This window comes from Fusarium poae, chromosome 3 (genome assembly GCF_019609905.1).
Source record: "Fusarium poae strain DAOMC 252244 chromosome 3, whole genome shotgun sequence".
In the NCBI taxonomy this organism is placed as follows: Eukaryota; Fungi; Ascomycota; class Sordariomycetes; order Hypocreales; family Nectriaceae; genus Fusarium; species Fusarium poae.
Window position 1 is genome coordinate 1,555,105 of NC_058401.1, and position 23,774 is coordinate 1,578,878.

The 23,774-nt window shown below is 47.5% G+C and overlaps 9 protein-coding genes across 9 annotated transcripts; 5 read left to right on the top strand and 4 right to left on the bottom strand.

Annotated features, from left to right (window-relative positions):
• Nucleotides 1-3,862: 3,862 nt before the first annotated feature.
• Nucleotides 3,863-6,376, top strand: FPOAC1_007931 (uncharacterized protein; the record flags this gene model as incomplete). Its single annotated transcript, XM_044852377.1, has 1 exon — nucleotides 3,863-6,376. The coding sequence occupies one exon, from the start codon at nucleotides 3,863-3,865 to the stop codon at nucleotides 6,374-6,376; it is 2,514 nt and encodes an 837-aa protein (XP_044705047.1).
• An 817-nt stretch (nucleotides 6,377-7,193) lies between these two features.
• On the top strand, nucleotides 7,194-8,279 carry FPOAC1_007932 (uncharacterized protein; the record flags this gene model as incomplete). Its single annotated transcript, XM_044852378.1, has 2 exons — nucleotides 7,194-7,381; nucleotides 7,430-8,279. 2 exons carry the CDS (start codon nucleotides 7,194-7,196, stop codon nucleotides 8,277-8,279), a joined length of 1,038 nt encoding a protein of 345 aa, XP_044705048.1.
• A 192-nt stretch (nucleotides 8,280-8,471) lies between these two features.
• On the top strand, nucleotides 8,472-9,275 carry FPOAC1_007933 (uncharacterized protein; the record flags this gene model as incomplete). Its single annotated transcript, XM_044852379.1, has 1 exon — nucleotides 8,472-9,275. One exon carries the CDS (start codon nucleotides 8,472-8,474, stop codon nucleotides 9,273-9,275), a length of 804 nt encoding a protein of 267 aa, XP_044705049.1.
• Nucleotides 9,276-10,079: 804 nt separating this feature from the next.
• FPOAC1_007934 (uncharacterized protein) lies at nucleotides 10,080-11,877 on the top strand (the record flags this gene model as incomplete). Its single annotated transcript, XM_044852380.1, has 5 exons — nucleotides 10,080-11,399; nucleotides 11,455-11,528; nucleotides 11,556-11,577; nucleotides 11,625-11,705; nucleotides 11,755-11,877. The coding sequence occupies 5 exons, from the start codon at nucleotides 10,080-10,082 to the stop codon at nucleotides 11,875-11,877; spliced, it is 1,620 nt and encodes a 539-aa protein (XP_044705050.1).
• A 391-nt stretch (nucleotides 11,878-12,268) lies between these two features.
• On the bottom strand, nucleotides 12,269-13,204 carry PDX1 (pyridoxine biosynthesis protein; the record flags this gene model as incomplete). The annotated part of the gene is made up of 1 exon (XM_044852381.1): nucleotides 12,269-13,204. The coding sequence occupies one exon, from the start codon at nucleotides 13,202-13,204 to the stop codon at nucleotides 12,269-12,271; it is 936 nt and encodes a 311-aa protein (XP_044705051.1).
• Nucleotides 13,205-14,282: 1,078 nt separating this feature from the next.
• FPOAC1_007936 (uncharacterized protein) lies at nucleotides 14,283-15,052 on the top strand (the record flags this gene model as incomplete). The annotated part of the gene is made up of 2 exons (XM_044852382.1): nucleotides 14,283-14,536; nucleotides 14,593-15,052. The coding sequence occupies 2 exons, from the start codon at nucleotides 14,283-14,285 to the stop codon at nucleotides 15,050-15,052; spliced, it is 714 nt and encodes a 237-aa protein (XP_044705052.1).
• A 94-nt stretch (nucleotides 15,053-15,146) lies between these two features.
• On the bottom strand, nucleotides 15,147-17,174 carry FPOAC1_007937 (uncharacterized protein; the record flags this gene model as incomplete). The annotated part of the gene is made up of 2 exons (XM_044852383.1): nucleotides 15,147-16,722; nucleotides 16,771-17,174. 2 exons carry the CDS (start codon nucleotides 17,172-17,174, stop codon nucleotides 15,147-15,149), a joined length of 1,980 nt encoding a protein of 659 aa, XP_044705053.1.
• A 548-nt stretch (nucleotides 17,175-17,722) lies between these two features.
• On the bottom strand, nucleotides 17,723-18,062 carry FPOAC1_007938 (uncharacterized protein; the record flags this gene model as incomplete). Its single annotated transcript, XM_044852384.1, has 2 exons — nucleotides 17,723-17,855; nucleotides 17,911-18,062. The coding sequence occupies 2 exons, from the start codon at nucleotides 18,060-18,062 to the stop codon at nucleotides 17,723-17,725; spliced, it is 285 nt and encodes a 94-aa protein (XP_044705054.1).
• A 1,189-nt stretch (nucleotides 18,063-19,251) lies between these two features.
• PAC1 (protein with putative role during mitosis) lies at nucleotides 19,252-20,750 on the bottom strand (the record flags this gene model as incomplete). Its single annotated transcript, XM_044852385.1, has 3 exons — nucleotides 19,252-20,436; nucleotides 20,489-20,657; nucleotides 20,713-20,750. 3 exons carry the CDS (start codon nucleotides 20,748-20,750, stop codon nucleotides 19,252-19,254), a joined length of 1,392 nt encoding a protein of 463 aa, XP_044705055.1.
• Between the last annotated feature and the right edge of the window lie 3,024 nt (nucleotides 20,751-23,774).

Consider the following 23,774-nt stretch of genomic DNA (forward strand, 5'->3'; position numbering starts at 1 on the left):
TATGTTTGTATGTGTTGTGTTTCTTCTGAGTTTCTCCTCGTCAGCCGAGCTGATATTTTGTGCAGTCTGGCTAGGGCTTTGGGGCTTAGTATAAATCTACTGGTACCAAGACTGCACCCAGATGAGCAATTTCAGGGGCAAAACGTTCATTAAACCACTATTAAGACTACAGTAACATAATACTTTAAGATAAATATACCTTACAGGGGGCGTAACTACAATTGGTAAAGCATATGACAGTAAATCCAGAACATGTGAAACTATTCAACTTCTTGACAGTGTTTCCCAAAGCTTGGTTGATGTAATCTCCGGGGGTTCGATGAGTTGCCTTATGGGCAATCCACATTTGGATAACGTAACTCGCAGTTTTATGATCTAGAAGTGAGAGGACCACTCAGAAGAAGAATTCGATACTTGCTGTATACAGCTTGCGCCAGAGAAACACGCGCTTTTTGACCACCTGAAAGACCAATACCTACTTCTCCAAGTTTCGTATTACCGCCTAGAGGAAACGTCAAGCTTTTCGTCTTCATCTTGGAACTTTGGCCCACCTATAATACGAACACCTTCGCGGTGACTTAACAGTTGATCAATGTTGCTAGCGTTACTCTGTTATGCACTGGGGCATGATATTTTATCTGTAGGACAGTATTGTTTATTATTGGCATCGGTAAGGGGGGATGCTATTCTATTGAGATTGATATCTGCAAGTTGCAGTGGGAGACAATCAGCAAGAGTAGATGTCAATGGGATGGGCACGAGGCATGGACTATTCAGGGCATGATCAGCCATAATAGTGGTATTGTTCTAGTATAAGCAGATGTTTGGAAATATTTTGATCCAACTGTGAAGCCCAGTTTGCAGTGCAGCCTGCTATTATCTAGTCCATCAACAAGTTATTCGGGCCCACACCAACACTTGAATCTGCCATCCACACACGTACTGGCAGATGGCAGCATTCTCATAACGTACAAGACCATGCGACTACCTGTTGCTTCCAAAGAAGAAAGTTTAGTGCGAGGCTTGGGACCAGTTGTTTTTGACGAAAACGAGGCATCGTTGGACTCCTGTTTATTTGTTGACATTACCGACCATCCAGTATCGGGAATTTGTCAACCGGTCGCTACCCAGTAACTCGAAGACCGAAGACGAAAGATACTTTTGATCGCCTTCCAACTGTTTCTCAAGTTACCTTTGCAACCTAACTCGGTTGAGCCGACGCGACGCTACCATAACAGCATCATGGGCTTCCACTCATAGTGTTTACCACATGTGGGATACCACCGAGTCAAAGCATCTCAGCGATGTGCATATCGATACACATACCATTTGTCGACAACAACAGGGCCTAGGGCTTGGAGATACAAGGGGTTTACACCAGAGGCAGAGAGGTTTGGCTCTGGCGGTGTTTTTCATATATAACAAACGGGCATTAATGAATTTCGCGAAAAAGACGTGTACCGCGCCACTGGGGTAAGATAGGATCAAAGTTGTGAAAACGCTATCTGACTCCAGGAACAGACGAACCCGAATACCCGGTCGCTGGTAGAGCAAGCTTCGCGGCACTGTTTGGCCGGACAGCCGCAAAAACCAATTGTCTGAATGAGCGGTCCTAGTATCAAGCCCAATTACCACTGCGGTGAGGTCATCAGTAGGGTAAAACTAACCTGTCTCACGACGGTCTAAGCCCAGCTTACGTTGGTAGGACACAGCGCCAGTCACAGAACAGTCAAGCACGAGGGAAAGTCAGGTCGTGCTCACCACATGGCCAGGTCGTCCCAACTATGTTTGGTCCTGTTCAAAAACATCTTGTCGATGGGCAGATATTCTCATGAAGAAGCGACACGACAGAAAGACGGCGAGACAGTCAAAGAGCGACCAGAACCCAGACAGACCGTTCGCTGAACATCGTCCAGCAAAACCCAGTATTAGAAGGACACAAGCAAGACCTCGAACATTGCCGCCATGAACAACGTCGCGGTCCCCGACCTTTTGTTCGACACTTGCACAAACCACTAGGTAACAGGAATTGTTTAACAGACCTACTGAACAGATCTCCAAAGTCTGATCTTGAAATCAAAACTACATTTGCAAAGATTTATCTTTCTTGAGTGCCTGCGACCCATCTTTCCACTTGGATGCAAAGACAAAACAGAAAAGCAACACGAGTAGCCCCTGAAACACTTACTGCAGAAGAAAAAGCACCACGGCGACCACCCTCGACACCCATACGCGTTAGACAAACCCTAGGCAAGGCCAAAAACGAACAGGATAGTTGCATTCAAACTTCTATCCAGACAGAAATTCGGACCATGGCAGCGGTATAACTAGCCCCTGAAGCACTTACTTCGGCGGAGAAGACATTTCTCCATATCTGTTCCGGAATCTCTCTTTGATAACTGTACGTAATATGAGCCATTGGAGTTCTTAGGGTCAAGCAAAACCATTCTTTTCGAATCGACACTGGCCATATCGGCATCTAGGCGTGGAAGAATAGCACAAGTAACACCTGCAGCGCTTCCTCCAGCAGAAAAGACCGTCTTAGAACCGTCCACTGGGTCCTGCAATCTTCGAGACCTTTCACCACGATCAGAAACAAAAACTGAACTGAAATACGTGGGGTTGGGTTCGTGGAAGATAAAGACACACTGGATGGGTTGGTGAGTAAGTGACAAAGAAAGAGCTAAGTGACAAAGAAAGAGCTAAGTGACAAAGAAAGAGCTTGGACGCAGAGCTAACGAGCAATGGAAATAGCAGTTGAACACGCCGCTTGACAATTTGGCTGCAAAATAACCGCTGCAGATCAAAACCTTAACCCGAATACAAATAAAGGAGCTGGAAGATGGAAGAAGACAGAAGTTGTTCCCCAATAGTTGAAGGAATGAAGTTGAAATGGCCTCACGTGAGAAGACACGCCGTCGTTCGTTCCTTCCACAAGATCCACTGACCTATTATTAGTAACCCATCGTTCAACCGTTGCAACTGTCTTTTTCAATACCAATCGGATTCTATGACAATACAATCTCAAAAGCGAAATCTTGGGGCATGACGTTTTACTATACTCGAGATCTTTAGGATACTGTCCATCTATCGCAGACGACACTGAATAGCGGCATAGCAAGTGCGATGGGGGCAACAAAAGCACACGAATTGCGACGGCAGAGGACGAAATCTCAAGATTGCAATTCCTGACAGGTCTTACGAGACAAAACATACAATCGACAAGATACAAGTCCATGGCAAGTTGTTGGTTTACACACTCAAGGACATCGGGGTGAGTCAACCGGGTGCTTCAACCCCGCTATTGCTCTGGATCATCCCTGTAAGCCTTACACTAGACAAGGATGCCATTCAATTTAACAGGGACAGGGACTGACAGAAGCGCAGATCATCGGTTGTGACGTGTTGTATCATCCTATTCAAGATGCAACTGCGTACCAATGTTCAATTGTAGAACGGACATCGACAATCTCTACAGGACCATCAAACGTCCACGTTTACATCTTCTCAGCTCAGCTGCAACTGCCCAGAAACTACTGCAACTTACCAAGTCGTCGAACCATCCTATTCGGCGATTCCCCAACCTATACCAACCAACACCCACATTTAAGGTGGATCTTACCTTTCGTGGGTTCAGCCTCTAGGCATCAAGGTTCCAGACTCAGCCCCATGCAACTCTCCGCCTTACACAGTTATGAGAAGTTACAGGTAGGAAAGCTACCTGTGAAACCCAAAGAGAATCTGACTCATTGACCGACCTTATTTGCAATTAAACATTATTCGACCAACTATATAATACCGCTAAATCCCATGTCTTCATCCTTCTTTATCCAACAAGTTTTCCACCTGTCACATCAATATCATGGCTTCCACCGCAGAGTCAGATGTCCCTTGGTTCCTCAAGTCGTCATATCCGGTTCTTTTTCCATTTGACGATGCTGTGAGGAAGCCTCAGGCCGAGTTTGATGACTGTCTCCGTCTCGGGATTGCCCAACACCATGATGGCACCACAGCTGAAGTCAGCCCAGACCAAGCCATGACTGACGCTGACCAGTCCGAGACATTCACTCTTGTCTCCAACTCTACTTCAGCTGAAATCCGTCAAGGCGTAGATGCCATGGACGTTTCGGGGGAAGCAGCACCAGACTCTAAGCCAGCAGAAGACACCCCTACCGAGTCGCATCCCTTCATGGAGGGATTGGTCAACTATCAAAAGGAGGAACCATCAAAGACCCCCCAAGGTATGATGTTGACAGAGAACGGAGACTTGGCGTATCGATATACCGAGGATGCTCTTGTCGATCTCTTCCATGAACTCGAGGAAGTTATATCGGGCCCTCGCCTGAATGAACTTTTGCTCGCCGCCTGGAGAGAAAATCCCATCGCCACTCTTAGAATCATCTTCAACGCTCGTTCTATTCACCTCGGCAAAAGCTCGCGGATCACCCTCTACCGTTGTGCTGGCTGGCTGGTACAGAACCACCCAATGACCCTAATCGCCAACTTGCGATGGCTGAGCCGTCCTGTTATCGAGAAGAAGGCCGAAAAGAAGGACTATGATCTCGTTATCGTTGAGGATGAGAACAAAGACGAGACTACCAAGTTTGATGTTAAGAACGGCGTCGCACACGGATACTGGAAAGATCTTCTCAACATCCTTGCACTTGCAGTCAACAAAAAGCTTGGTGTTCTCGATGATCCTAAAGATGTCCTGAACAGCGAGAATCCTGGCATCATCCGAGGAAAGTCTGTTGGTAAGCGCGGTGGTCGACGGGGAGCCCGAGGTGCAAGCCGTGGACGCGGAAGGGTTTTGAGTGGGCGAATCAACACAACCTCGGAAACTGAAGAAAAGAAAGAGACAGCTAAAGATCCAAAAGACCTCAAAAGGGAAGCGAGATCAACCCGATATGAGAATGCAAAGACCATCTTTGAGAACGACCCAGTGTATCGGGCGCTGCACTTGAGCATTGCTCGTCTATTCGCCGAACAGCTAGAGAAGGACCTTCGAGCCCTTCGAGGAGAAGACAAAAAGGCCAAGCGATCCATTTCTTTCTGTGGCAAGTGGGCGCCTTCGCACGACCACTTTCACGACAGACATACTTTCATCGTCAGCACCATTGCTGAAATCTTGTACCCACGAGAGTCAATCGACAACGAGAAGCTGAAGCCGACCGACGACCGCGAGACCTACCTGCGATTTGCTCGTGAAGAGTATCGCAAGGACACATCTGCCCTCCGAAAGCACCTCGAGATCGTGGAGCGTGCCATTACGGAGAACAAGTATGGAGATATCAAGTATGACCGCGTTCCATCGCTCGCTATGAACCAATACAACAAGCTTTTCATAGAGAAAGATGCCGAACGCTTCGACAAGTATCTTGACAAGGTTGCTGAAGGAAAGGCAAACATCTCTGGAGCTACCCTGCTGCCATCAACCTTGATCCACAAGGTGCGACAGGGCAACCAGGGTCAGAGCCGTCTGGATCAGAAGATTGCCGAGATCGAATCCAAGGTCCTAGATGGACAATGGAACACACTTGTCCAGCGTATCAAGGACTCTGGTACAATGGATTCGAGTATTGCGGTTTGTGACGTTTCTGGTAGCATGAGCTCTCCTGTCTTTTCCGACAAGACAATACCGATGGATTCCGCAATTGGTCTTTCTCTTCTTGTCGCCGAAGTTGCCAAGCCTCCGTTCGCCGGTGCCTTTATCACGTTCAGCTCTCATCCATCTGTCGAGAAAGTGGATTTGTCCAATACACTGGCACAAAAGGTCAGCACTATGGATAGTTCTAACTGGGGTATGACTACCAACTTCGTTTCCGTGTTTGAGGACTTGATTCTTCCAATGGCAACCAAGAACAACCTGAAGAATGAGGATATGGTCAAGCGGGTGTTTGTCTTTAGTGACATGCAGTTTGATGAGGCATGCGACTCATCTGGTTCATCATGGTCTCGTCCCAGTTGGTCCAATGCCCCGGGTGATGAAGCTGACGATGGTTGGGATACCTCGTATGAGCGCATCAAGGCAAAATTCGAGGCTGCAGGTTATGACATGCCTGAGCTGGTCTTTTGGAACCTTGCAGGGGGTAGAGCAGGATACGGTCAGACTTCTGGGGATCCAGTTGCGCCCAAGCCTGTTAAATCTGATGAGAATGGAACATGTCTCGTCAGCGGATACTCCCAGGGTCTACTAAAGGTGTTTTTGGACGGAGGAGGTTTCGAGGAGGAGGAGGAGGAAGAGGAAGTGGTTGTCGAGAAAGATGCTGAGGGCAATGTCACGCAAAAGGTCAAAAAGGTCAAGATGTCGCCTCTCAAGATTGTACAAAAGGCGATTAGCCACAAGGCGTATGAGATGTTGAAGGTTGTTGATTAGGATGAATGAGTTATGAATACGATACCCAAAATGATTATTACTACACTATTTATTCCGAATGTGGGGTGCAAATAATCTTGAAGCAATCCCGAATAGGAACTGTCCTGCATTCTTATAGCAGCGTCATGACCAATTAGAAGCTCTGTACGAAATGGTAACCACAGGAATATAAGTCGTTGTCGTCGTTGTGCAATGCTTTGAACAAATAAATCGAACGATATGTTATCTGTCGTTGTGCAATCTTTTCTTGATAGTCTACAGAGAGGCAGGTCAACTCACTCAGTGCTGTAACTAGAGAGAGCATGGGCCTTGTTCTCCACTAACCTCACGAGAACAATTGTTGTTATTCCCATCTCCATTTTGACAACTAGACTAACGTAAGTCCACAGTGGACCTCAATCTCCACGAAAAGACCACTTTCTAATCTCTTATCACTTCATCTCCATCATAGCTTATCTCCCCCGGATAGACAGTGGATAGCAAATGATAGGTAACCATAATGAAACGGGCATGTCGACTCGGAATCTACATCTACCACCGATTTAATACACTGACTCGTTTCGCAGCATGTCCATCATGACATTCATCTTTACCCCTCGTGTACCTTGCGCCCTACAATGTCGTCCACCCAATCAACCTTGTCAATGCCTCGAATCTTGGCCCGCCATGTGGACCATGTTATTCGTGCCCCGCGATAGCTCTCATGATCAATCACCGGCAACGGAGGAGACATGAGGAATATTTAATGTCTTGATTTCGTCTAATTTGACTTGAATTATTATTTTACATCATCTATCTATACTGATATACACTCAAAATGACTGTCGTCACTCTTCCTGAACCTTTTGCTAGCATCCCCAGAGAGAACTTTCTCTTTGGAGCTTCACCTCTTCAACCCCTTCCTAGAATATCCGCTGCTCTAGGTGGAAAGGTTAACGTCTACGCAAAGCGCGAAGACTGCAACTCTGGTCTTGCTTATGGCGGTAACAAGGTCCGAAAGCTAGAGTATGTCGATACCCTTCTGCAACCCGACACCAACTAACTCACCTACAGATATCTCGCCGCTGAAGCCCAAGCCGAAGGTGCCGATACCCTCGTCTCAATCGGCGGTATTCAATCCAACCACACCCGCGCCGTAACAGCCGTCGCTACAAAGCTCGGTCTCAAAGCCGCCACAGTTCAAGAGCACTGGGTTGACTGGGAAGACCCCGGCTATGAAAAGGTCGGCAACATTCAGCTCTCTCGTCTCATGGGCGGCGACGTGAGACTTGACCCTTCTACATTCGGTATCGAGCACAAGACAACCCTCGCCAAGCTCACAGACGAGCTCAAGAGCGACGGTCGAAAGCCCTACTACATCCCAGCAGGGGCTTCAGACCACCCCCTCGGCGGTCTCGGTTTCGCGCGCTGGGCATTTGAAGTTGAGGCGCAAGAGAAAGAACTCGGCATCTTTTTCGACACCATCATCGTCTGCGCCGTAACAGGTTCCACATTCGCTGGTATGATTGCCGGTTTCAAACTTGCACAAAAGAACGGTTCTCCTGCGCGAAAGATTATCGGAATCGACGCTTCAGGTAAAGTGCAGCAGACCTTTGACCAAGTTCTGCGCATTGCCAAGAACACTGCTGCAAAGATTGGTCTCAGCGAGGACGACATCACAGCCGACGATGTGATTCTCGATCCCAACTACAACGCCAAGGTGTACGGTATTCCTGATGAGACGACGCTCGAGGCTATGAGGTTTGGTGCTGCGACTGAGGCTTTCATCACGGATCCTGTGTACGAGGGTAAGAGTTTGGCTGGTATGATGGATTTGATCAAGACGGGCAAGATTGCGAGCGGGAATGTGCTTTATGCTCATTTGGGAGGACAACTGGCTCTTAATGCTTATTCGAGTCTTTAAAGGATAAATAGAAATTAATTTAGTTAGTATTTATAGATTAGAAATACAAATGTATATATCCGGCTTGATCACTATTGGTTGCCATGTCATCCATCAGTAGCATTCCTTGGAATGTGACTTGACTCAATCTTTACCTTATCACTCATCATTGTTTAATTTCTAAAATATTTTTATCGTTTATCAATACATAAAATGAGCTCCTCTCATGACACAAAATATGACATCTTGTCTGCGATAACAGAATTCTTTAATCTCTCGTCCCGGAATCATCACGTCCCTCATCAATATGCGCACGATTATCTCATCGAGGATTCTTACGTCATTCAATCGTCGCCCGACACTCTAGAAAAGACAACTCTTGGGGATTTATTCTCAGGCCAAAACTCACCAAAGCAACAAATCGACTGGGCAATAGATGAACCGCAGGAGATATTCATCCACGAGAAGCTCGCTGCTGTATGGACGGGTTGGTCTATTCGTGCGGATGATGGTTCTATTATAAGCCACAAGAAGGGTCTTGTTAGTCTAGCTTTCACTCAAGGACGATGGAAAGTCTCAGGTCTTGCGTCTACGGAACGATCAATCGATATTCCCAACCCAAAGGATGAAACTCATCTTGAGCAGGAAATCATGAAACCCATCAACGCACTCCTCGACGACTTTTCTCACCCGGATTGGGATACACTAAAGGAATGGTTTCTCCCAGATGCAGGTGTGACTTTGTACCGTCCTCCCTCTGAGCCAGCGCCCATGACATTGGAACAGTCCATCCGACGTCTTCAAAACATGATCAAAGGCGGCATCACCATGCAAGAGAAGCTTCACCACGCCCAGGTGCGAAAACATGGGGACTTGGCTTTAGTATGGGCGCCTTTTGTGGTGGAGATTAACGGACAGGCTACACACCATGGTGTGAATGCTTTTACGCTTTTGAAGAAGAGTGATAAGTGGTGTTTTGGAGGATGTCAGGACTATGGGGTTCCTATAAGCGGATGAAGGCGGATACCGACAGTCAGTATTTTGGGTTAGCTGCCTAGAACATGGACAAAGCTTTGGATTCTGCAGTGATGGGAGTTTGTTTTGTGAGAGATTGTGTTTTGTTCATTGATGGTTGGGATGCGCGGGTAGATGCATTAGCAGGCTCAAACTCGTTGTCATACCAGTTTGTCATTTTGCAGCATTTAGAAACATATCAGGGGGAGGTCTTGGTTGATGCATATTTGGACCGGCCTTTCGGTAATAGTCATTATTGTGGTGCTTCAAAAGCCTGGCTGATGATAAATGTATTTCTGCGACGCATCAATAGGAGAACAATAGGGAAGAATTTGCTTGAATACAATCGGGGGAGTAAAGAACAAACCTATCTGCCTAGTCTGAAACAATACACACCCCTTTACAACTACTAGTTCAGTCCATCATGCAGGTACATTCTCCTTGTTCTATTCAGAAAAAAAGACCTGCATAAGAACGTTGTAACAATCATACCGACCATGCGGTAACAAAAGCTCAAACTGGACCTCGATAGTCTGCCTAAACATGAAAGCGTCAATGGGACAACTTTGTCTTTATCCCTGATTGGTCTTTTCAGTACCAAGCTGCTTTGTTTTCTTTACTCTGCCTAGTATCCATGTCTCTACTTGCAGCCTTGTCTCTTCGACAGTATCTATTACCAGGCTGGATCAGAATCTTGCAACTCAACTTATTCAAAGTCATTCTTTGCATATGTCCATCTAGTAAGTCATGCTTCTTCCCAGACTATAAATGTCTATGCCATCCCATCTCTTGTATTGATCTCTCATCATGGCTGGAGCATATGACCACAACTTTCTCCTTTCCAACGCTGACCACATCAACTTTAACCAGTGGATAGACGAGAATTTCCACGAATCTACCTCGAAGTTCGACCTGACGGAAATGGATCCCCTCGACAACGTTTTCAAGCCGCAGGAGCACATCGATCGCCTCGGTTCTCCTGATCAATGTTTTGTTGATTGTGATCTGGCTTATTTGATGAGTCCTACCTTTCCACCTGCCCCGGCCGCGGGGTCTGATGCGTCTGGGACTGCCAAGGCTGAGTCTCCAGAGATGTTTGACTTTACCTGCCTTGATGCCGATATTACCTCTGGACAGGATATGAGTGGAGGTAACAGTACTTCAGATGGGATGTTCGAGGGGGGTGTTACGACTACTCTTACTCCTGCTGCCGAGACTCTTCGGGTTGCCAGCGTTGACCCTGCTATGATGGAGTATCAACAAGAGAGTCAGCCGGCCAAGACTCAAGTTCAGGGCCACTACCAACCTCAGCCTCAGGTTCAGGTTCAGGGTCATTATCAGCTTCAGCCTCAGTATCAACTTCCGGTTCACACTCAGGCTCAGTTTGATGGTCAGGTCCAGACTCAAGCACCTCCTTACCAACCTCTGCTCAATAGACCATGCACCTTTGGAAACCAGCAAATACAAGCGAACCAGTATTTGAACTTGCATCCTCAGAGACTCATCACTTCCCAGCCTGATCCGCCTCAATCTCAGCCCCAGCCTCAGTATCACTTCCCAACCGTGATGCCCTCCTACAATCCGAATCCCCCTCAACAAATCCGTCCAGCCATTGAACAACCTCCCAAGAAATACCGCGCTCCTGCTAAACCCACAGCGCAAAACCCGAGCCAAGAATGGCTAGTTCCCAAGCTGGATCACTTTACGCGCCAATACCAAGGCTACATCAATACCCCCAACATGGCCAAAACTGTAGAAAGCGTCTTCCTCTCTCTATCTCGTCCCCCGGCAAACGCCACGACAACTCGTCATGCCAATGATCCAAGCTTTCCCCGAACAATGCAGGATTATCGTAACTGCGTCAAGCAAATGTTCGAGGCCATATGCGACTGGTCCAGTACTCGTGAATGGCGGGCAAAGATGGGCCATCCCTTGGCAACGCAGTGGGTTGAAAAGGTCAAAAGAAATCGTCGGAATCTCGGCTTGTCAACCGCGGCGAGTGATCTCACGGATGAAGATCTGGCTCCTCCTGCGAGCGAGATGCCTCCTGTTGATGAGCAATGGAAGAATGTCATTCATCGTCGTTTGTCTGATATCGAGATTGAACTTCTCTGCGCCAAGATCTTGGTGAGTTCTGTCCAAGTACCCGTGTGTTTGCATCTGTGTAACTAACTCTCTATAGGGTGAAGCTATGTTTGCTCAGGAGGGTCGAAACTTCATTCCTCTATGGAGCAACAGCGAAACGCAGTGGGAAGAGTTTGACAGTTTCGGACAGCGCTAGAGTCGCATTCTGAATGCCTTTCGAGTAAGTCTATTGTTGTCGGTATACAAGTTTCTTTCTAACGTCACCAGCTCAATAAAGTCTTGATCCATTCTGCTCTTCGCGCCTCTTGGATCTCACGAATCACAAACTCTCCATTCTCCGAGACTCGTGTAAGTTAATTTGATTGTATTCAAAATGGTGGTGCTAACTTGGAAATAGCGCAAAGATCAGAACAAAGCTGGTAATGATCGCAAGCGAACTCTCATCGAGCAGGTTGAGAATGGACGCAAGAGACCTGTGAATGAACAGGGTGGTGGCAAGCAGAAGCGACCCCGAACTTAACCAGAAGAAGAATTTGTTGACATTTACCAAGTATATAAGATGGATTTGTCAAGGTGCGTGGATTTATGGGGATTTGCTCGAGCATGTAAGATAGCATGTGTGGAAGTGTTTGGTATGAGTGGCACATATTTGCTATCAGTTGATGACGAGTTATCATGTATTTTATGCCAAATGACTGGCCGAGTATTACTTTGATGACCATATCACTCATAAATGTCAAGATTGTCTTTCAAAAGTATTCATTATGGTGTAAATACACCCGCTAATCCTCATGCATATCCACCAGAGATGTTGTATCCTCGCCAACATACACTATTTTCTTTAGCCATTCATTTCCTTTTCATGTTGAATAAACCCTCCCCTACAACGCCAATAAACAAATTCTTTTTCTTTACCATCCTCGTCCAGCAAGCTTCTCCTCTGGCTTCATGCTATCGCAGTTGATTCCAACCATGGCCTCGCCAAGTCCAGTGCTAGTCTCTGCAAGAACCTTGGCATCCCTAAAGTGTGTTGTGGCTCGCACGATGGCCTTGGCTCGCTTAGCAGGGTCTCCAGACTTGAAAATTCCGCTTCCGACAAAGACACCGTCGCAGCCGAGCTGCATCATGAGCGCCGCATCGGCGGGTGTGGCAACTCCACCGGCCGCAAAGTTGACCACGGGGAGACGGCCAAGCTCGGCGGTTTGGCGGAGCAGCTCGGCGTCGACTTCCAGCTTGCGGGCCATCTCGCGGATACGGATGATGCCTCCCTCTGCGAGAGCGGCCTTGGCTGCTGCAATGTCTCTGTTGACAGTCTTCATGTGTCGCACAGCTTCGACAACGTCTCCGGTACCGGCCTCGCCCTTTGTTCGGATCATGGCAGCGCCTTCGGCGATTCGGCGGAGGGCTTCACCCAGGTTTCGGCATCCGCAAACAAAAGGGACGCTGAAGGGGCTCTTTTCGACGTGGCTCTCGTCGTCGGCGGGGGTGAGAACCTCGGACTCGTCAATGTAGTCAACACCAAGAGCCTCGAGGATCTGGCACTCGACAAAGTGACCGATACGGGCCTTGGCCATGACGGGGATCGTGACGGCGTCTTGGATCTCCTTGATCATGGCGGGGTCGGACATGCGAGCGACACCACCGTCCTTGCGGATGTCGGCGGGGACACGCTCGAGGGCCATGACGGCGCAGGCACCGGCTTCTTCGGCGATGCGAGCTTGCTCAGCGTTTACGACGTCCATGATGACACCGCCCTTGAGCATCTGAGCGAGACCGGCCTTGACGGTGAAGGAGGACTTGGCCTCGCCATTGGAGGCGCCAGCGTTGTTGGAGGTATCGTTTGTCATTGTGAAGGTTGGAGAAGGGATAGAGAGTAATGAATAAAGAAGAGCTTGAAAGTAAAAAAGGCAAAAAAATAAAACAAATTGTGAGGGGAACAGTCGGTCTTTAAGTTTATTTGTGCTGACTCACAAAAGTCAATGACAAGACAAGACAATGTACTAACTATTTCTCAAAGAAGGAAGCTGGATAGAAATGAATAATTGATTACGCCAGAGAAACTCATGTGCTTTCCGGTATAGACTACTCCGGTCTCCGCCCCCCGGTACGCGGCGCCGTGTAGTCTAGTCTAGTAGCGGAGTTTGTTTCTAACTAAGGGTCTCTTTTTGCCTCCCACTAGAGTAAAAACCCCCCGGTATTGAGCTCCGGAGCTTGCATTGGAGGCGCCCTCTCTGCCGGTCAGAGGGGAGATGTAATTGGATAAGAGTCAAGACATGTGCCGCGGTCTATCACGGCATTTGTCGGGAAGACGAGGCTCAAGTTGTGACTGTCAAGAGGAGATTCCAAACAAAGATAGGTACGAGCATGAGCATGAGGGGCCCTGCATTGCATTACATTGCATTTGCATCTGCATTGTTCTAGATGCGTGTGATATCATGGGAATGGAATCTTTTTTTTACTGGCTTATCTCATCTCATCTCTTGCCACTTGTTTCCATTGTTCCATCCAACACAATAACTGTACTAGCAAATTCCAGTAAATATTCCAATTGGCTTCTCCATCATCTGACTCGATTAGCCTTTTCTTTGTGTCTATTGTTCTATCAAGGTATTGACGGTCATCTACGGAGACTGTACCATAATCGGGGTAGTCCGGAAGGTTTATCCTCTCAAGTGGATAAACTACGTACCCGTCGTACATAAATCATGCATTACACTAATGCACGGTTTTATCCTCTTTGGGTCACTCCGGTACATCACCAGAATCTGGGGAAGCCATTAGAACCATCTTCTTTTTTTTTTGCCTTCGGATCATGACTCCGAATAAACCGTCATATTCTCCGTTATCGCTCTTTTTTTTCTGTTTCTTCATCTCTTCTATCATTGAACTGTACAGATCAATTATTCCTGTAACAACAATCTCACAATGATCAGTCTCACTGTTGGTGTCTTGGCCCTTCAAGGTGGTTTTTCAGAACACATTGATCTTGTTCGCAAAGCCGCAGAGTCTATCTCTTCTACAGAAAACATCTCCAAGAACAAAATCCAATGCATTGAAGTTCGAACAAAGGAGCAGCTTGATCAATGCGGCGCTCTCATCATCCCAGGTGGTGAGAGCACTACAATCTCTTTCGTCGCTGCTCAATCTGGTCTACTAGAGCCACTGAGAGATTTCGTCAAGTATGTCGCCAACCAAATCTACGATTATATATACAAACATCACTAACAAACTCCAGAGTTCAAAAGAGACCTGTTTGGGGAACTTGTGCTGGTCTAATTCTGCTCTCAGATGAAGCCAATGCTACCAAGAAAGGCGGCCAGGAACTCATCGGTGGTCTCGCCGTCCGTGTTCACCGCAATCACTTTGGTCGTCAAACAGAAAGTTTTGAAGCTGGCATGAATCTCCCTTTTTTGAATGACGAGAAGCCTTTTCCTGGTGTCTTTATCCGCGCGCCTGTCGTGGAACAAGTCATTGGGGCATCTGATGAACGACAACCAGTCGAAGTTCTTGCAAAACTACCAGGTCGTGTTGACAAAATGAAGGCTGGAGTCTCACAAGCCAACACAAAAGACGGTTCTGGCGATATAGTCGCTGTTAGACAGGGAAATGTGATGGGAACTAGTTTCCATCCAGAGCTGACAAAGGATGAGCGTATACATGTTTGGTGGCTAAAGGAGATTCTTAACCAGCAATAGATTTAGATACCAGGGATACACATATAAACGGCGTTACTAGAAAGGAAACAATTACTATTAGGGGTATCTACTTCATATTTAATCATCGTTCAACTTAAACTTTGCCCATTGCCGTCTCATATCCAGGTGGTGGTGAATGTGCTCGTGCAGTTGGTCTTCCTTGCGAAGGCGATGATCCAAAACCGAGTATCTGCAAGATCTCGAGATCACCCATTGACTGCGCCAGTTCAGCAGGCGAAATGCACCCCCCGACATTCAAATCAGCGCCGTTCGCCTTAAGTAGCTTGACCAATTCCGTGTCTCTCCTCGAAATAGCCTGCATCAATGGCGTTCTGCCCTTTTTATCCGCTGCATTCGCATCGGCGCCTGCTTCAAGAAGAAGCTTCGTCTGTTCCCGTCTCCCATGATCAATAGCATACAGAAGAAGGGTTTCGCCGCTGTTCATCTTCTTCTTCGTGTTGGATCCAGCTTGCACCATCATCTTCACAAGTTCCGTGATACCCGTCTCCATGGCAAAGCAGATAGCTGCAACGCCCCATGTGCCGTCCGACACGTTTGGAGAAGCCCCGTGATCCAGAAGCATCTTGACGGCTCGGATCTTGTCGTTCTGTGAGAGCTTGCCATCGCGCAGAGCAAGTACGAGAGCTGGGTGGCCGACGAGATCCTTGGCGCTCGCATTGGCTCCGTGGTCGAGGAGAAGCTGTGCCAGGTCGAGTTTCCTCTTGCTAATGGCATCGACTAGCACGGACAACCCGCTCAAGTTCTTGGAGCTCGCGTTTGTGCCGCTTTCGAGAAGAAGCTTGATCATATCCATACGATCCTGGCTTGCCGCTATGGAGAGAAGAGAGTTGCCCGACAGATCACTAGTGTCTGGGTTGGCCCCATACTTGAGAAGCAGCCTCACGAGTTCGATATTGCCCTTTTTGACAGCTTGCGCAAGCACTGGTCGTCCCGAGATATTCGTCGTGTTCGGCTTTGCGCCATTCTCGAGAAGAAGTTCGATGCCCTCCAAGTTCTCGCTGTTGCATACGTCGACAAAATAGGCCTGGCCAGACCAGTTGGCTGCGTTGGCGTTCCACGTTCCTCGGGCGATAAGCATCTTTGCAACGCCGATGCTTCCCACGGATGCGGCCAGGAATACTGGTGGGATCTTCATATCCTTTGTATTGACATCTGCGCCGGAACCGAGTAGGAATCGAACAGCGTCTTCTTGGTTAGCCAGAATGGAGCAGCTCAGCGGTGAATTGCCTTCTCCATTGCGACCGTTGATGTTGGCGCCTTGCGCGAGTAATCCGCTCATCTGCTGGACATCGCCGCGGAGAGCTGCTTGGCAGAGTGCCGTAGACAGGGGATCAGGTTTCGCCCAGAGACCCGATGTCATGGCTTTGAACGAGTTTGTCAACGAAGACAGACCCTTGGTGAAAGGTGAAGTTGGCGGTTCGAGACTTGGCGACTGGGAAGAAGATGCCTGAGCGGGTTCGTACGGTGGTGGCTCTATATCACCCGGAAGAGGTCCCTTGCTAGAAGATGCATGCGAGTAATTTTGTGACGCAGCAGTAAGAAGAATATCTTTCGTCTGCGAAGCCTTTTGGCAGGCCTTGTTAACGTGGTCAAAGACCTCTTTGCCACTCTTGGTGTCGAGAGTAACATCCTGCTCATCCCGAGTTGTCCTGGCCACGAGTTAATTAAGAAAATACATATTCGGCATCATTACTTACAAAGAAAGCACTTTGGCGAAAAAAGCAAAGAGTCGTGTATACGCCAGCAAAGCATCGCTGTAAACCATCAAAAATACCTCATCCAGCAAAGGCAGCGTCTCGGCCTGCAAGCGCATAACCTGCTTATTCAACACGGTACTGACAACATCGCATGATCCAAGACTCTGACTCAAAGTGGTCTGGAAACGTGCTGAGATGGCACTCGCGTTGTTTAGCGCTGCTTCAAGGTATCCAACATGCTGATGCAGCTGGTACAGTCTACTCGCGAAAGAAGCTAATCGCTCATCGGGAGTCTCGAGGGTTGTGTTTAGCTCGTTCAACTCTTCAGCGCTCGATAATAAACGATGAGAAATAGTCGAACCAAGCGAGGTCAGAGAGATAACCGAAAAGCCGTCTCGATCCATGTTTGTGGGGATTTATTAATCACGGTAATAGTAGAGTAAAGATGTGGGGGATTGACACTTGGTGGAGAAGTGCTGGCTCATGCTCAAGATATTATATCTCTGTCCATGGACATACATTTCCATCACCAAAATCTCACTGCCTGAACTAAACCAAGTTTGTAGGGCTGAACATACGAAAAAAACGCCCTATATGGGTAAGGCTGAATACGCGCAATACAAGAGGCGTCGTGTGCGGATTACGCGGTCCCTTGGATCCCATCACATTCGATAGAGGCTCAGCTTTGGCTTGGCGGCATCCATCGAGGCTGTAACTAAACTCAACATGACAGTACAGGGATGTGATCTTGACAGTGATAGGTTCGCAAATTGACTACGCCGTTATGTGACGACCTGCCCTAGACGATACAACTGAATTGTTATTCATCAGACTGTCGTGTCTGTTTATGATTTCCCTTTTTAATAAACCTCATCGCTTACGCCATCGTGCATTAATCCCTTTAGTCGGAAATGTCATGATTTCATCTTTCATCCGCTCCAATTCTCCTTCTCTATTTGGGGCTCACAGGCTTCTTTGTGACGCCCTCGACAGGTTGATCCTTTGCAACTTCTGGTCGCGACATGAGCATGAAGAAGCCGGCGCCAATAGCAAGACCAACTCCAGTAAACATGATAATTTGCGAGCTATGATAATTGTTAGTAAAATACTTGTTTGTAAAAGTGTCAGATTGAAACTCACTTTCCACCCTTGGCCTCTGGCTTTACAGAAGCATTGGGGCCAACGGGTTCTTTCTCGTTGTGTCTAGATATAGCTGTTGTGCGAAAGCCGCGCTGGATAGCGGGCATGGTAGAGGGCTTCAAGGCCAAAGATCGAACGACGCGAGCAGACATGATGATGATTGGGGTCTGGTGGTTTAGTGGTTTGGTTTGGCTTGTTTTGTTTATGTTGCACCAGGGTTGAGCAATGCTTAGATCAAATAAAGCTATTTATTACAGCTTTGAATCAATTGGAATGATGACGTTGTTTTGTTTCTGAGCTCAAATTGATCGAGTTGCTCAGTGATCCCAACAGTGGGACTTTTATTGATCGTGGCGTCATTGATCCGTATGTGCAATCGACCACTGTCATCATCGCTGCAGAATTATTAGGCCATTTTATTGCAAGTGTAAGCCACCGGGAATAAGAAATATCGACATTAATTAGGGAGGGAAAATACTGTATCAGATTATAGAATTTCGCATTAGACTTCGAGGGATACCCATATCAAGTATCAGATTATAGAGGATCGTCGATAGACATGTATGGAGTCTGAGTAGGTGTCATCAAAGAGAACAGCCATGAGATGGATATAAGCTTCAACGGGAATAGAGTCCCAACATCTGAATCAGCCAGCCAATATCGACATCTACCCAAACGTCACACCATCTCAACGCCTTCGGCCCATCAAGCTCGCTCAATAGGTGAATTAAAATAAATACGTAAAATTTCCCTTCTATGATGCCCCTAACGTCTATGCCATCCTTTTCCTTCTCTCTTTTCTCTTTCTGTCTTGAAAAAAAGAAGTCTCCCCGCCCTGTCAATCTTTTCTTCTGCCAGATAAAAACAGACATCGAATTCTCAGATCGAAGTCGTTTTTCTTCAACATCCAATCCCTCGCTTGGGTATCAAACATTATTCGTAAAATCCCCATGCAGCAAAAAACCATCCACAACGCAACTTGACGGGGCAGGACCATCGGGTAGAAAGGAGTTGAGAGTTTTGTTTGTCTTTGTGTCTTTGTGTGTTTTGTTATAGTAAGATAGGTAGGTGAGTGAGTTCCTATATAGGCGTTGCGCGCGGAACCACACTCCATGCTCGATACGGCCATTTTGTTGGTTAGTTGGGTTTTCCAGGCTGTTCTGGCCGTTCGAAAGAAGAGAATCTCTGTCTAGAATTGAGGCATGGTCGTCAATGTGTCGACAAGACCTCGGGGCGAACCTGCATCGGCACTGATTTCGCTGTACATCGCTGGGCCGAGCCATTTGCTTATCAGTACCTCACTTGGGTTTTCTTCGTGTCCAATCTCGCGTCGATATCCAACTATCGTGAAAAGATTCGAAGAGACATATCTACACTTCCGGTAGCAATCACACAACGGATCTGCACATCTTGAGGCGCCGTCGCTGCCACCTTCTTCGGAGTACCAACATCGCCATTGGCCTCTTCGCCTGGACCCTTATCCTTGATGATAGGCGGCGCCCATCTCAAGCTCGTAATAAAATGCTCGTGAGATCCTTCAACAGTCTTGACGCACTTTCCTTCTTGGCTGAGATCCCAGCATCGAATTGTCTTGTCGTCGGATACGGAGAGGAGGAATTTGCCGCTTGGATGGAACACCAGTCCTCGAACCCAGTTGTCGTGACCTATCAAAGTCTTGATGCAGTTTCCTCGACCGTCCCACAGTCTGATCGTCTTATCTCTTCCCCCGGTAGCCATAAATTCGGCCGTGCTGCTAGCTGGGGGCGGCTTCTTGACTCCGGCGAGGGTAGCCAAGTGCGAATATGCTGCTGGGGGCGCAAAGGTACAGCACTCGACAAAATGCTCGTGTCCAATCATGACGAGCTTCGCTTCGGGGTTCGGTACAGAAATATCCCAGAGCCTCACTGTTCGATCGTTACCGGTCGATAGTAGGTATTTTCCATCCAACGAGGGAGAAACGTCACGGATCCAATCGACATGCCCTCTTATCGTCTTGACGCAGTATCCTGTCGTAACATCCCATATCCTCACTGTGACATCTCGACTGGCGCTCGCGAGCAGGTTTCCGGATAACGGAGCTCCTGGTGCTCCGGAGGGTATAAATCGGACGGCGCTTACGCTATGGTCGTGGCCAGGTAGTGTTCGAATGTTTTGGTATTCGTTCGAAGGATCCCAAAGCTTGATAGTCAAATCGGAACTGCAAGAGGCAAGAAGTGTGTGACCTTTTGGACCACCATAATCAAGATCGAGAACCGCTTTGGTGTGACCTTTTACCGTCCTTTCAAGCTCGCCAAACTCCCAATCCCAAATCTTGATGGTAGCGTCTTCGTCGCCGGACGCGATAGAAGAGAAGATAGGGTGGAAAGCGACGCAGTTGATTGGCGTTCGATGCGATTGAAGGACGTGTCGTGGAGGGCCAGATGGCAACCAAGATGCGGGATCTCCTCGACGATTTGCGAGGGATGTCGGTGTAGCGCTATTAAGTTCTGTCTGAAGGTTCTGGGTCTGCGCTTCCAGATCCATGATCTGTAATATCCTCCGTTAGCCAAGGACATAGTAGGGCGCATCAACAGCATACCTTTTTTTGTAGGCGCACAACACTGGTCCATTTCTTCTCCAGCAGGGTCTCGTACTTCTTAGCGGTGGCTGGGTCGAAAGTATCCTCTCCAAGACCAAGCTCCGTCCTCATGGCATTGGCGCTATCTTGCAGGTTATTTGCGGCGAGGTAGGCGATGATGGATTTATGCCTGCAGCACGGTCAGATAGGCAAATCATAAGCTTCTGAAGCTCCCCTGTACGAACAGCTCCTCAGCCTGCCGGCTCGTCAACGTCCGGCTCATGATGGCGGTGTAGTACGTCGGTCCTCTCAGCTCGAAAGAGGACTAATTTCCCAAGATGTCTTTTAGTGTCGCAGATGGTTTAGATAGTATATTGGTCGTGATGAAGGGGTTTTTGGAGGTGTCGCTTTGCTATGGTTGGTTCCGTGGAGAAAACGAACGGCGGGGGAGGGGCGGAATGAAGTTTTGGTGGGAGCTTCGTTTCGTGACGTGTCTGTGGAGGAGCGAACAGAAAGCCGCTTGCGCTGAACGAAGGCAGAACAAGCAATTGTTGAGAGACAAACCAGCCAATCGAGGGCGGGCTTCGTCGAGAATTGTTTCAAAGGCGTTAAAGCTCAAGCAACAAAGGAAATATCCGACAGCTTAAGGAATGCGCAACAGCAAAGAGCGACGCGATCTCGTCTCGTCTTTCCAGGGACATCAATGCGTTCAAAGAGCGGTGCAGAAGATCACGTGCACGAGGCAGGTTACCCTATACTGTCAATAGCGTGAACTTGGCTATCTTGATTCAAGCCATGTAGATCATAATTCATTGGTATTCCTTCTTTTTGTACTCTTGGTATTTATTTCTTTTTGAAGCTGATTTGTGTTGTTCATGATGTCGTGGTTGGTTTTGGTCCGAAGGTCATCAACGCCTCCACGATACAGCATTTGAAATGAGGAGCTTATTTACGTCGACATCACAAAATACAAACCCATTAGGTTTAATCCATCCCATTTTGGTCTATTTCCGTTACGCCTCTTAGTCACAAACATTGGCAAAGTTGAATCGAATCCGCAAACCTATTAGGTTCGAGTATGAGAATGAGGACAAGGGGAGCAAACAACTCGGCACGGAACATCTCGAGTTACTCTTATGAACAACCCGAGGAATGGGAAACTTATCTACAGGCACACCAGCTCAAGGATCAAGATCCTGCTGCACGAGTGGACAAAGACCACATGGACATCCCAAACACAAAGCCGGTGGGATCCTTCATCAGCCTTATAGCGCTCAGGCCAAGTGCCAGTACCAACAACACACCAGCATTCCCCTGCAAAAAGAAGGTTGTCGGCTATTGATGTGGGTGTCCCTCGAAGTTTAATGATCGAAAGATGCAGCCTCGTCACGAATACATAAAGGTTGTCGGCTATGGTATGACGGGAATATACAAAGTTTGTTACTATTTCCGGAATCCATCATTGACTCGTGTTCTCGAATGATTCCGTCACAATGCCTTGAATGGTAATACTGAGTCTGCCTTCGGTTAGAGGTGTTCTGGAACCAACCTAACCGCCTTGACGGTATCCCCTCGGGAATACAGCATGTTAGATTTTGGTTGGAATACTGGATTGTTTGAGGTTGAAATCCTATAGTGTTCCTAGTCTAGCCTGGAGTTAAACACCACGACTTTCACGAGTCACGACCCAGGACTTTGAGTGTAAGGAGAAGGAGTTGCGTATGTCATGTCAGGGTAATACGTTAAAGATTAGGTAGTTTATTGGGTATTGTAATCTAAACGAAAGAAAGACGCTGCCGTTGTTGCTAATATTCCATTGTCAAATTGTATCATGATTGTTTTGTGTCGTCGACGTGTCATCTCTGTGTTGTTGACTGGTGAAACTCTCTGTGCACTCTAATCCCCTGCAAGATCTCTTCGCTGCTACTATTGCTGCCGTTCACTCTGGCGTTATAAGTCTTGGTGGTGAGTTCAAACCCCTGAATGTCCGGTCGTAAGCTGGCGTCCACAGGTGCAGTCGATTCGCTACTACGCTTGACTTTGTTGAGGGAGGTGGACATTACTTGAGCGCCACTAATCCTAAGGAAATCAACCAAGCAATCCTCAAGATGATTAACAAGTATGCTTGATCCCTGACATATAGATAGATAGAGATATATACAGAAATAGTGCCACAAAGCAACAATTTGTTTCACATGACTCAGTGTCTCTTGACCTTGACCGTATATCTTCTAGTTACATGTCATCCGGGCTCAAGACTTCGTCGGCTATTCCCATAGCATTCTTTCTCAGTTTTTTGCAATGCGACATTGCGGGCACTAACTTGGAGAATTCTAACGTGCGGGACGGCGTTCGCTAGCTTCGCGTCTAGTTTAGTGCATCGGACCATCTCCCGTTTCCCCTATCAACCGCGTTTCAACAAGCTTACAGATACAAGCTATATAGTACGCGTATGGGTTCTCACAGCAACACTCAGGACACTAACTGCGAGTCGCTCGAGTCTTTTAATAGGCCATAACTACTGCGACGAGGGAGTCAAGAGGCTCAGCATCGTACGGTTTGTTTGTTAATCTGCAAATGTTCCTCTCGCCCCGAATACAAAAGTAGCAGCAAGTAATTAAACCGATCTAAGACAACGGAAATAAGCGCGGGAATCTTCTTACAGTTGGATATGCAGAACAATCTTTCAAGTTAGATCCGTCAATGCGTTTCAATATACTACAAAAGTCCCAGACTCGCCTCGAATCCTTCGTGAGACCTAGAGGCTACCTCAATTAGCTAGTTTCTCGTCAATATCTTTTCCTATACATGAATCCACAGTCGTATAACAGAGACCCTTTGCGCCTATGGGCAGCTAAGCGTTTCGAGTTAGGAGGCACCGTGTCCTTATAGCCGATGAGGTCAAAGCGCAATGTCATATGGATGTATAATTGACCAGTAACAGTTAGTATATACACTGGTCAGCCTCAATTTATCGCTTTTCAATTAGGCCATGTTGTTTTATAATTGCTCCCATCAGGTACAAATCAAATCTTGGTGGCGGGAATAGTCATCGAGGTAAGCAGGAAATAGCAGGTGAGACATTGCCAGAACAATCGAGATGAGACCAAAGCGAGCAGATCTCGGATGTAAACTCGACTGGCTGTTAATTGTTCTACTCGACTTGGCAGAACTGATATGTGATGTATCATATAACTCAAGTCCTAGGACTTGGTGTCCCTCTAGGTAAGCATAGGTGTTGTACATGATTCAGGCACTCTTCGAAAACAATATCCCCTCTTAAAATATGCGATAAAGACCAGCCGGG